General features: G+C 43.4%; 1 protein-coding gene across 28 annotated transcripts in view; it reads left to right on the forward strand.

Moving 5' to 3' along the window:
- The window catches only part of celf6 (CUGBP Elav-like family member 6), an 828179-nt gene that overhangs the window by 578848 nt on the left and 235442 nt on the right, over window positions 1-13889 (forward strand). For 24 of the 28 annotated variants that reach the window (XM_041178343.1, XM_041178321.1, XM_041178335.1 and 21 more), the window contains exon 3: window positions 4754-4802. In XM_041178343.1, the coding sequence (XP_041034277.1) occupies window positions 4754-4802 (49 nt within the window). Of the gene's footprint in view, window positions 1-4753; window positions 4806-13889 lie in introns of all 28 variants that reach the window. The other 4 variants (XM_041178329.1, XM_041178328.1, XM_041178341.1 and 1 more) reach the window with 1 other exon arrangement.

A 13889-nucleotide genomic window follows, 5' to 3' on the forward strand; every position in this document is an offset into this window, starting at 1 on the left:
ACCCAGAGCCCCTGGAAACCTGATCTCAATGCCTGACAACTAACCATATTTGTGCTTACAATAGGCATTTTCTACTTTGTTTGAATTTTGTAGGCATAGGGATTTGGGTTTTTTTTTGCTGTTGCCCGGACGAGTGCAGCTCCCACAACACTCAAGAAGCTTGACACCGTCCAGGACAAAGCAGCCCACTTGATTGGCACCCCATCCGCAAACATTCACTCCCTCCACCATCGACGCACAGTAGCAGCAGTGTGTACCATCTACAAAGTTGCACTGCAGGAACTCACCAAGGCTCCTTAGACAGCACCTTCCAAACCCACGACCACTACCATCTGGAAGGACAAGGGCAGCAGAAAGATGGGAACACCACCGCCTGGAAGTCCCCCTCCAAGTCACTCACCATCCTGACTTGGAAATATATCACCTTTCCTTCACTGTCACTGGGTCAATATCCTGGAATTCTCTTCCCAATAGCACTGTACCACACCACACCACATGGACTGCAATGGTTCAAGAAGGCAGGTCACCACCACCTTCTCAAGGGCAACCAGGGATGGGCAATAAATGCTGGTCCAGCCAGCGATGCCCATATCCCGTGAATGAATAAATAAAAGGGCCGTTCTTAGTGCTGTTGATTCACAGATGGATAAGTTCATAATTCCAAGATTTGAGATAGCTGCAAATTAATGGGAACATTGTTGCAAACATGATAAATGGCTCTCATGGTACTAGATAAACCCTATGTGGCATCATTGAAAGGCAAAAGCTTAGCCCACCTGTCATAGCTAGGGTTGCCAACCCTCCAGGATTGGCCTGGAGTCTCCAGGAATTGAAGATCAATCTCCAGGGCGCTGCTGTGTGCAATCCTGCAGAAACATCATCGGGACATTAGAAAAGTCATTTTTCTTTGTCACCTTCTTTGAATATTTCTCTTTCTCAGATATAAAAATATTGAAAAATAGGGAAAAAAAGGCTGTTTGGTTGACAGTCAAGCATCATCAAATTGGGTAATGAGTTTTTTTGCTATCCAATTGACGTAGGAAGGCCGAATGTCACAAGGATGGATGCTTTGGCCGACTAATGACTGGAGCGCGGAGGCAAGTTATGTGATGAAACATCCAGGAATACATTTAATCACAGTTGGCTCTAGTCATAATCCACTCAATCTCCAGATCAGTTTGTATCAATGACTTGAGATGTATCTAGCCATAGTCCCAAAGGATCATAGGCATCTCTCTTAGAGAGAGACACATTTTGGCAACTCATAGCTTGAGGGGCACCACCCCACAAACGTGGGGCAAGCTGAGGAGGTAATGACTTGAGTTAAATGAAACATAATAGAAACCCGGTTTCAAACTTGATACTTGGTCCTCAAAGGGAGCTTGCTGTGCACAAACTGGCAGCTAGGTTTCAATGGTAACTACACTTGATAATGATTATTGCTTGTAAAGCATTTTCGGATGTCCTGAGGCAGTGAAAGACTGTATAGAAATGCAAGTTATTTATTTTTCTTTGACACATCTTATGAAATTCCAGCTGAGAGTATTGGGTTAGATTTTAATTTAGCAGACCAGCCCTAAGCAGGTAGGTTGTGAAGCACAGGAAACCTAGAAGTCAGGATTCTCTGGCGATGTGATATCAATGACAGGTTCCTGATTGAAAGGCTTCCAGTTGGACGGGGAGCAGTCAAGAGGAGGCCACACAACGAGGTGGGGAGCGTCAATCCCAGGCAGAAGTGAGAGGGGGAAGTGGGTTTCAATCCCCATGGGGAAGGCAGTCCCATCCATGGCTACCAGACGCAAGATCTAATCCTTGGGAGGACAAGGTTGGAGGCCTGGTTGCCTGGAGGTCAGGGGCCTCAGTAGGGGTAGGTCCAGGTACAGGGAAGAGTAGTGGGGTGGGAGGGGGGTTTGGAGGCCTGCAGGGGAGATTGGAGACCTTGTGGGGAGAGGTCGGGGGGTGTGGGGGGGGGGGGCACTGTTCGATCATGAGGGGAAGTTTTTCAGGCAGGCACACTGGATCGAGGAGATAAATGGAATGGATCCGAGTGTCTTCACCTAAGCTTTGCCACCTGGATTCCTGGCTTTCCATAATTCAGTCCAATATGGTGTCGGAACATGAGTCTTACAACCTCATTAGAATATCTGAGGTCCACAATAAGGAAGCAATTGCATCCTTCATGGTAATTGGAAAAAGAAGCAGTGAAGACATGAGGGTAAAATTTGCCACGCAGCAAGTGGTTAAGGTCTGCAGTGTACTGCCTGAGATTGTGACGGAGGCAGGTTCAATCGAGGCATTCAAGAGGGAATTAGGTTATTAGCTGGAAAGAAAAGATGTGCAGGGCTACAGGGAGAAGGTGGGGGAGTGGCACGAGGTACATTGCTCATTCGGAGAGCTGGTGCAGACACGATGGGCCAAATGACCTCCCTCTGTGCTGTAACCATTCTGTGATTTGTTTTGTGGATAATTTATTTTTATAACAATTAGCACATGGGTGCGGCAGACTGAGGGAATCTCCTCTGTTGGAAACACTGCACAAATCAGTACATTTTGGATGAACAGTCCACTTGTGAGGACTTACTTTACACTGTAGGTAAATCTCAGTCAGGATTAATTTCCGGATGAATTATTTACTTTCAAGAATGAGGAGTGTCGAATGAACACAGGCCATTAGAGGAGAAGATTAATTTTAAAATAAAGAATTTATGACGGATTAAGCTATTACATTTGGGCATTGTGAATTGGTGGGGTGGGGTGTCTATTATCCAGATATAAAAAATTAATTGCCAAAAAGAAAAATGGAGCTTTAATTGTCGAAACCCTGCAATGAAATAAAACATTCATATATGCATAAAATTAGTGACTGGAAAAGAAATCCCATTGCTCTGATTCTTACCCAAGCTGGATTAAGGTTTTACAGGCATTTGTATTTCGTTCAGCTGGTCATTCTCTGCACTTGAGTTTAGTCAGTTCGTGTCAGTTGGAGATGTGAGTCGTGGCTCAGTTGGTAGCAACTCTCATCTGTAAGTCGGAGGTGGTGAGTTCATGGAATGTGAGTGCAAAAATCTAAGTTGACACTCCCCAGTGCAGTTCCGAGGCAGTGCTGCACTGTCGGAGATACCACCTTTCAAATGAGATGCCAAACTGAGGACCTGAATGCCCTCTCAGGTGGATGAAAAGATCTCCTGGCATTAATCGAAGAAGAGCAAGGGAGTTCTCCAAAGTGCCCTGCCTAACGTGTATCCATTAATGTGCTGTGTATATATTGGCTTCTCTCTTTCCCACATTACACTAGTGACTATACTTCAAAAGTACTTAATTGGGGTGTAAAGTGCTTTGGGATGCCCTGAGATCGTGTGAGGCAAGTCTATATTTTGGACTATCCCAAGACTGAAACCATCGCAGCAAGGTCAGAACCCTGTCATTATCTGCCAGCTACCCATTTGCACCTTCTAGCCCAGGCCAATAGATAGCCAGTGGGAGTGATTGAATGTTCCCCTCTCTCTGGATGAATGAAGTTGAGGCTTTTGTAGGTCACCAACTGTTTTCCTGTCTGACAGCAAAGAAAAATATATCATCATTTGAAGCATTTTACTGTACAAGATACCTTGTCGCATTCTTACATGCTTTGAAGCGATGGCAACTCCTCAAAATCTATTATTCAAGGCAGCTGGTTATCCCTCAGTCCACTTGCCACTAATGTGACAAAGTTGGCAAACATCTTGAAGGACATTGTAACAGCAGATGCTGGAGCTCTGGTTTGATGTGGAATTTTGGGCTGAGAGAGGGGTTGGGTAAAGGGGTGGGGCAATAAAAGGAGCATGAAGAATTCTTTTCACCTGTCGCTCGTACCTGAGAGAGTGTGTGATGCTGTTAAGAGGGTAATGTGGAAAATTGTGTTCATAGTCTAGCATTTTCTGCAACATATGAATGGAACCGGCATCTACTAAGTCCTCTTAAATGGAGGAACATTTAACTTGAGTTAGATGCTTGCCAGATTTTCAAACCACTAAGGTCGGAAAATCTCACGCTACCTCAAAGTCCATTTATCGCCAAGTTTGAGTACATTTATTGCAATTGCCACTGTTTCTAAAGATTAAGCAACTGACAGATGAGCAAGTCATCCCAATCAGTTGATTTGTACGCAGTAAGTCTCTGTCAATATTGTATTTTTCGTAAGCTTGCCTATTTTGGGGAGAGACTTTGCATCAGTTGGTTTTATATTACAGCTAATGCCCATCCTTCTGGGTTGGGGACCTCTTCTTCGTCATTTCGAGTACAGTACCAGCGTCTCAAACCTGGCTGGACAAAAACTGGAGTCGTCCAAAAATCGGACATTTTTAGCACATGCCATGTATCAATTTTAATTGAACGAAATAAAAAAAAGAACTTACCTCGACACTTCGGCTAGGTGCTGCGGTGGCGTGATGTGGCACCTGACTAGTTATCCCCTTCGCCGTTTGCACACCAGTCTATTCCTGCGCCCTGAGCGCCCTTTGACCTCACCTGACCCAGCTTGACCCGAACTTCCCACGCCCTGAACCACCCGACCCGAAACCGGCAAGATCTGACCTCTGCCGGACTTGCCCGTATCAGCCAGGAATCTGTGTTGGCACTTGAAACACTGCGTTGGATGGTTACGTGCTCAGGTGTTGAAGAGAAAATGGTCTTCAGTGGGGTTTTTTTTTATCTCTTCTGCTCAATGTATCACACTCAGGAATGCCTAACCACCCTTTCTTTCTTGTTTTTGCAGATGAACCGGCCGATTCAGGTGAAGCCTGCAGACAGCGAAGGTCGCGGAGGTAGTTAACCGATCCAAAATTAGACTTGCACCTTTAAAATGGGCCTTCATCAGCTAAAGCCGCCTGACCCTGTCAAGTCACCACATTGTGTTGTTGTGTATAGCTAGCTAGCCAAGAGGTTTAATCGATAATCATGTGCTTGAAATCACTGACAAATAGCAAACCATTGCCAAGTGCAATTTAATTTGCCCACTTAACGTCCCTTCTCTCAATTGGCAAATACACAAATGTGTTGCTTTACTGACAGTCAGGAGTGCTGTTTACAAATAATCTTTTTTTTTGTTGGCAATGTCAGAATGTTAAAGCAATTGCCGTCAGCATCAAGGCTGATGAATCTAATATGTTGGTCTCAGACTCTGTGTCTGGCTTGTTGGGAACAGAGGTTAACTGCTAGTGGGCATTTGTTACCTCTGTTTGTTGGTGACGTCAAGCATTGCATCTGTGTCAGATGGAGAGATAGACCATTTTTTTTTCCCTTCCCAAAGAGTGGCAGGAATTCAACACTTGTAAAAACAGAGCTAGGAACTGCACACACTGAGCTGGTGCTAAACAAAGGGCTTAGGCTAGAGCAGCTCTGGTTTAAAGAGCAGACTGGGGGTTTATTTTACATGCCTTGCCTTCAGCACTGCCAGAGCCCCATGTATAAGTCACACCCACCATCATCACTCACCTTTTTGGTAAACCACTGCGCTAAAGGAATAACCATTCTGAAGTCAATATTCTTGTTTGTTGGTGCACTTAATTCATCAACTGAAATATTTTGGCCAGTTGTCATAGATCTGTAACTGTATATACTTCAGTCCTAGTGTTATGTTTGACGTTTGATCACAGAACTGTCCAAGATTGACAGAATAAAACCTGTGGTTGTCCCACTGAGAGAGTTTCACAGTTCAGATGAACTTAGTATGAACATTTTACACTCATACCATCCCACATTACCGAAATCTTTGTGGAAACACCGGAACTGAAAGATACATTTATTTTTAATGTAAAGCTCTTTTCCCCCCCATTTATTTAAATTGTGATTCCTGGGGTCCACGTTTTCTGCCTCAGAAGGAAGTGAAGAACAGGAATTGAGTTTACATTAATTCATAATCAGCTACTGAGAAAAAGACATTTTGTTGAAGCTTTTCATCTTGCACTCATCAGAACAATCGCATGAATACCGTCAGTCACCATTAGCTGGTGCATTCTCCATGGCAACGCCTCTACCAATCAGCATTCTCTTCTCACACAGTATAAAGTTGTTGCTTCCCTCGACATTGGTATTCTTTTGATTGTCCTGATGAGTGCAAGATGAAAAGCTTTGACAAAATGTCTTTTTTCAGCAATACTCAAGTTCTGTACTACAAAACGACTAGTTAATAATCAGTTACCTGGAACGCTATACTTTTTTTTTTACATTCCAAGTCCACTAATTCAGCTTCACCACAGAGTCAAAGTGAATGGCCCATCTGAGCTGAGTTATTTTTCTGATGTTGTTATCAAACCAATTTCACCATGATTGTGATATCAGCTTCCAGCTTTTTCTCTAGTCTTGTCAGCATGCTGCCCCTCAGTACTGATCTGCTAGGTCACCTTCCATACAATGGAACCCAGCGGCACCTCTCCACTGCCTCCCTCAGCCCACATCTACCTCTGTACTATTGGAAAAGTCACAGATAAGACAAAATTCCTTCCAATCGAGCATCAGGAAAACAGAGACCATAAACACCACCCCGCTACCTTCTTGATTTCATTCCCCTCTTCAGCCACTCACTATATCAAATCTTTGCATCCTCTTTGACCCAGAGCTGAGTTTCAAGGCCCACATTCAATCCATGCACTGAAACCACTTTTTTCCAACTCAATAGTGTTGCCCACTTCTGGCCAACATTAGCCTCCGCACAACTGTGAAATATTTATCCATTCTTCCGTCACTTTTGAGACTCAATTTCTCCAATGCTGGCCTGTTATCCTGCACAAACTGAAAGTACAGCAACATGTAGGCACCTAGATCATGTCCTGTCTGTGCCTTACCTATATCCTTGTTGGCCATTGTTGGTTTATTTCTGCCAATGCATTAAAGTTAAAATCTCTTTTCACATCTCCCTCTCTGGCACCCAATCCCCACAACCTCCTTCAGCCTAGTTTCCACTGCAGCACCCTTTGATCTGCTGACTTTAACCCTTTGTGCACCCTACCTTCCTTCCTCTCTATCTGTAGTCACATCACGTCGCTCTCTAAAACCTGCCATTAAAACATCTTCAATTCCCTCTTAAAGTCTATTGCTTTGACCAGCTTTTCAGGTATCTTCTCCTAATTAGTCCCTTCCTGTCTCGGCATCCATTCCCTTATCTATTTTCATTTACTAATTTTCCCTCCATCCCAAGAGTGCCGGAGGACACTTTCTGCATTGAGGATATTGTATACATGCCAGGACTTGTTGCTGCTTCCCAAAGATGTCATCAGTGTGCCAGCGACTTGTCCAACAGTATATATTAATTCCCCTTCTGTGCCCCAGCTATTTCCTCTGATGATGTCATTCATATCTAAGTGAATTCTTCATCAGCAAACATACTCAAAAAGTTATCGAAAATGAAGAAAGGAATGTTAACATTTATTAAGTCACCGTGACAACAATTTTAATGTTGTGATGGGGTTTACGCTGGATTTTTGAATTTTAAGAGGGGATTGTCTTCATAGAAAAGTGTTTTTCGGAGTAACTTGTTACGTGTGGAGAAGGAGAATTGGAGAATTAATTGTTTCTTTCACAATAACATGATAGAGGCAATACCATGTGATGCCTGACATTGTACAGAGGAGCAAAACATGAAGGGCTTACTTGAGCAAAACATGACCATTCGCTTTGAATCATGTCGTCTATCAACCTCTTCACAAATGTCATCTCATTGCCGGAATGCTACTCTCCCAAGTTCACATTCAACTCGCAAACATTTAGCTTGATTAATAAAGATTAAAGCATGACAATTAAAGCTTTAACCCTATTCTGGCCAACACACACACTTCAGTGTTTAATATGACATTTAGGAGCTGGGGTGGGCCATTCAGCCCCTCAAACACGTTCTGTTATTCACTTACACTATGGCTGCTGTACCTGCGTTCCATATTCCTTGGTACTGTTGTCTAACGAAAATCTATTGACCGTAGTCCTGTCAGGTCAAATTGTCCCAATCACTATTGCATTTTGGGAGTGAAAAATCTGTATTTCCATATGAAGGGGACGGGCTATAAGAAGTATTAAACTCACTCGCATTCCAGACTATGTTTGTAACACATTCAAGCCTAAGATTTTCTTATTGTGCATAACCTTTAACATTCTTCTTCCTTTAATCAAAGGCATTGTCATGACAGTTACTGATTGACAACAGGCTTCACACACAAATCATGTAGGTTGAAGATTAATGATACTGTGCATGGTGGTGCAAGCACTGATGTTGGAATTTGTGATACTGAGAAAATCATAGCTTGTACACCTTGTCAGCCACTCATTGATTTTAATTCCTGTCTATCAATGAATGTAGTATGGATGTGGATCTGATGACATTGTACAAAAAGGCTACTCACAGTTCTTACAATATCAATGTCTGCCTTAGATTTTGGATTTATAATTGTTTATTGTTTTAAAAGGGGAGCTTCCCCCATCTTCGTTAAGGAAGTGCAAAGCTGTTAAGCGAAACTGCGCAGCAGGAGTGATCATTAATTGGGCAATTATATCTCTGTTTCTTTAGCTGGCATGGGAGAGGGTGTGAGGACAGATAATCTAAGGGCACAGCAAGCACTCAGCAAAGCCTCTCCCCAGTCTTCTGCTCTCCCTCTCTCTCTCTCTCTGTATATACAAGTAAAGTCCACCTCAGAGCTGAGAGATTGAGTTAAGGCTGGCCACATTCAAACCCAGTGTCTTCTGGACTCCAACCTAGCACTCAGCTCATGAAAATCTCCCTACCGTACAACTGTATCATAAACAATTGAGATATCTTTCTTGAATCTGGTAACTGGAGTCAAAATTAAAACTTGAGAAAAATGGCAGATACTTGGAGGAGGTTTCTCATGAACTTGTATAGATCACAGCTGCTATTTAAGCTCTCTATATACCCTTTTTTTATTATCCATCTGTAATTATTTATCTAATCATACCTGAGTATCTTGATTTTAAAATTTGTATCCATGCTTTCAAATCCCTCACAAAAACAGAATTACCTGGAAAAACTCAGCAGGTCTGGCAGCATCGGCGGAGAAGAAAAGAGTTGACGTTTCGAGTCCTCATGACCCTTCGATAGAACTTGAGTTCGAGTCCAGGAAAGAGCTGAAATATAAGCTGGTTTAAGGTGTGTGTGTGGGGGGCGGAGAGATAGAGAGACAGAGAGGTGGAGGGGGTTGGTGTGGTTGTAGCGACAAACCACACCAACCCCCTCCACCTCTCTGTCTCTCTATCTCTCCGCCCCCCACACACACACCTTAAACCAGTTTATATTTCAGCTCTTTCCTGGACTCGAACTCAAGTTCTGTCGAAGGGTCATGAGGACTCGAAACGTCAACTCTTTTCTTCTCCGCCGATGCTGCCAGACCTGCTGAGTTTTTCCAGGTAATTCTGTTTTTGTTTTGGATTTCCAGCATCCGCAGTTTTTTTGTTTTTATCTTTCAAATCCCTCCATGGACTTGCCACTCCCTATTTCTGTAATCTTCTCTAGCCCCACAACCCTGAGAGATATCTGCACTCCTCTAATTCTGGCCTCTTGGGAATCCCCAATTTTAATCACTTCACCATTTGTGGCTATACCTCCAGTTATATGGGCCCCAAGCTCTAGAATACCCTCCTTAAACCTCTCAGCCTTTCTGTCTTGCTTCCTTCCTTTAAGACACTCTTTAAAACTTACTGCTTTGACCAAGCTATTGGACATCTGACCAAATATCTCCTTATGTGTCTCAGTGTCATTATTTGTTTTATAATGCCCCTGTGCAGCACCTTGGGATGTTTTGTTACATTAAAGATGTTATATTATTGTTATTTTTACTGAAGCCACTACTCTCACTCAATGATTGCCTTCTAGGATGGTAGGACTGCAAACTCCCGAGAAACTGAAATAGTTCTTTGACAGAAAGACAAGACTCACATATAGACAGTGTGTGAAGAATCCACACTCTCAAGTGAGACACAAATAGCAATGTATGTTTCTTGAATAATAAGCAAGGACATAATCGCGTGAGACATTCACTCTGGCTCCTTGTTTCTTTCTCAAAAATTACTCATCAGATATTTCCTCCTTTAGTTTACCCCTTAAAAAATAATGTGTAACGACTCTTCCCATTGTTTTCTGCCTTCTGCTTATGATATCCCATTCAAACAATGTACCTGTTTGAAAGGCCAAGCTATCAGCCCACTGTTCAGCCTCTGCCCACACAGCCCTGCAGCTAATCAATTAGAGATGCGTGAGAGTGGATCTGATTCATTCTTTTTCTACACCTTCTCTCTCAGTTGTGGCCCGTTCCCATGACGACATGGTTGAATGTTGGTAACTCTGGAGTAGGGAACTGTAGATGCGGATCAGCGTCTTGAGTTTCCTTCGATGGGGCAATATTGGAGGTTTGCTCACTATGCTAGGCTGATGTACATGCTACCAGAGACGTAGACTAGACTGGAATGCAGAACAGGCTGTCTCCTGTTTGTCTGTTGCCGGGAGCTGGGATTGTTGTCTTTAGACCAAAGAAGGCTAAGGGCAGATTTAACGAGGGGGAACCATTACAATCTGTATAGCCCACGGACTATCCGACTTGGAAAGATGCAACCCAACACGTAAAATAATTGTCAAAAGATGAGGAAGGACATGAGGAGAATTTATTTTAGACAGTGAAATATCCTGGTCTGGATTGCACTGTCTGCAAGGTGGAAGCAAGTTCAATCATAACTTTAAATAGGTAGTTGGACATGTGACTTGAAAAGGAAAAATTTGCAGGACTATGTACAGGGAAAGAGCAGGGGGAGTGGAGTTAATTGGATAACCTTTTCAAAGAGCAGGCAAATGTATGATGGGCCAAAAGGCCTCCTTCTGTACTACAGGGTGTTAATCTGATGAACTTCCATCTGGCAAAGGAAGAAGCTGGAGCTGGTTTGTCTTCAACATGGATTAATTCACGAAAATCAGTATAACATGAGTGCAGATTACCCCTCCCTCCCACATGGTTCCCTCCACACAGGTAGAAACTGGGTCTTGTATATGTGCCCTAACCTGTCCCCAGTTAGCATCAGCTCCACTTAATCACAACTAGTACACACACTCAATTGTCACAGCATTTGAAACATTAACACAGGGTCCTATGGAGAAGGTAAGAGATCTTTGAATTTCTCATAAGATGTAAGTGCAATGGATTCTTGATGGGCTGAGTCTTCTGACTGCAGCTATGAACCCACCTCCTTCCCCAAGGGCAGAATCATTCTTAAATTTGCATACAGGCTACATGACAACAGTGAGTACATTTCAAAAGTGTGTCATTCGCTTTGGGACGCCGTGAGGTTGTGAAAAGAGGAATAGAAGTGCAAGCTCTTTCATTCTTCTTGATGAAAGACAATGGGGCCTTTACAAAGCCACTGAAGTGTTGGCCTCAGGTGGACAGGGATGGAGCATCTCTGCTGCAATATAATTTGGCTGGCAGCGTCACTAACAGCTTGAAGAGACCTGCAATCAATTGCATTGAACTAACTGATATAAAAACAAAAAAACTGCGGACGCTGGAAATCCAAAACAAAAACAGAATTACCTGGAAAAACTCAGCAGGTCTGGCAGCAGCGGCGGAGAAGAAAAGAGTTGACGTTTCGAGTCCTCACGACCCTTCCACAGAACTGAGCGAATATTGGGGTTTCACCCCTCTCCTAATATTCACTCAGTTCTGTTGAAGGGTCATGAGGATTCGAAACGTCAACTCTTTTCTTCTCTGCCGATGCTGCCAGACCTGTTGAGTTTTTCCAGGTAATTCTGTTTTTGCATTGAACTAACTGTCCATTTAAATCTACTCCTTTCCCATAGCCCACTGAATTATTGGATGCCAAAAGGCACAGACATTCATTATGTCCGTTGTCACCTTGGTGAAAATAACGGGTAAAACGTTGCATGGCATCATCCCATCATTTGCCCACCCATATTTGGATGAATGTTATTAATGCCTAATGTGTTTTTGGTGGAATTTTCTGGAAGTGGCTTTGGTTGGTGGGAAGCCAGCAAAATGGACAGCAGTCAGGAGCAGGAGCCTTGGCTGGTTTTCCTCTTTGTAATTCCAGGCTGTGAAGCTTATTGTAATGGCCTTACTGACCACAACCTCCCCCCCCACCCCGCCACCTCTCCCAACTCTATCTGAGATCAGTGCATTAGCATAGTTTGCATGTATGATGGGGAACCATCCCAGTGTCTGTATAGATTCGTCCCAGACTGGATGAGCTGAAGAGATGTCAAGAAATTTGGACTCCTTTTTTGGCAAGAGTTCCTTCCATCCAACACGTGAGAGAGTGCAGCACTGTCAGAGGTATTATCTTTTAAATGAGACATTTAAAACTCCACCTGCCCTCTCAGATAGACATGAAAGATCCCGCGGCACTGTTCTGAAGAAGAGCACGTGAGTTCTCATGGCCAATATTTATCCCGCAACCAATATCATGAAAAGCAGATTACTTGGGTCATTACCACACTGCTGGTTGTGGGACCTTGCTCTGCACAAATTGGCTGTCATGTTTCCTGCTATGGGGAGGCGACGGCGGCATTGTGGTATCTGGACTCCAGGTACCCAGGGTAATGCTCTGGGGACCCGGATTCAAATCACAACAGATGGTGACGTTTGAATTTTTGGAATTTGAAAATCTGGAATTAAAAGTCTAATGATAACCATGAAGCAACTGTTGTAAAAACCCATCTGGCTCAATAAGGAAAAATGCTGCTCTTACCTGGTCTGGCCTATATTTGACTCCAGACCCACAGCCACGTGGTTGACTCTTACCTGCCCTCTGGAATGGCCTAGCAAGCCACTCAGTTCAAGGGCAATTAGGGATGGGCAACAAATACTGGCCCAGCCAGCGACTCCCACATCCTGTGAATGAATTGAAAATTGAATCGATAATTGGCTGTAAAATACATCGGCGATACTGGAGGGTGTGAAAGGTCTCTCTCTCTTTGTATTTCAGTGCACAGAAGGTTTTGTTTCCTGTGGTGAATAGAAATCTTCTAAAAAATAGGGCATTCTGAAAATGAGTTATTGCCCACTGAGTGGCAAATGCTGTTCGCCATGCAGAGATGGTGGTGCTTGTATCAAGTGGTGGCAAAGCAGCTTCAGTTTCAGTTTCAAAAGACAAGGATCAATTCTCTCAGCTCAACTAGGTACACTGGAGAAACCTTTAAAACCCTATTTTTGCTGCAAAGTTGCATAAATCAATGGCTGTCTTCAGCAGATAATGTCCAAATGGGACAGCTTGTGATACAGCCAGAACATTTAAAGAGATGAAGTGGATATGCAACTCAAACTTCAATGGATGAGCTCTTTAATCATGCAATCTAGGGTAAAAGAGCTGTCAAAAAAATGAAATAAAATAACTATGAAAAAATAAGCCGTAGGATAAGCACCGATTTTCATGGGGTATTCTGCCCTCTTATTAACCTGTTTGGCTACCAGTCAAGCCCATTGAAATTTTGTGCCACTTGAAGTGCTTCTTTTTAAGGGTTGACATTGCCTACCTGGGTACGCCAGGGAGGGCAAAGCAAAGGAGCTCACAGCTAAGGCGGAGTTGGACATTCCCTCTGCTATATCGTGTCCGCTTGATTCCATTGGTCGCACTCTCACTAGCTGAGTAAAAAGTCATGGTCACGCTCAGGAACAGAGCAGGCTTCTCTGTTGCTCCAGTCTAATGCTGTGATCATGGTGCATTTTGGACGAGGCATTAAACTGAGGTCCTGCCAGTTGAAAGATGTAGTGAAAGCATGGTAGTGTTGGCATCATGAAAAGGAGACAGTAAATCTTTTTCATTCCAACCTAATCTTGTGACCATTTGATGGTACTACTGTTCCACTGCACTCTGCTAGCGAGATCTTGCAGAAGCCATTTGGCCAG

Source organism: Carcharodon carcharias, chromosome 32 (genome assembly GCF_017639515.1).
Source record: "Carcharodon carcharias isolate sCarCar2 chromosome 32, sCarCar2.pri, whole genome shotgun sequence".
Taxonomy (NCBI): domain Eukaryota; kingdom Metazoa; phylum Chordata; class Chondrichthyes; order Lamniformes; family Lamnidae; genus Carcharodon; species Carcharodon carcharias.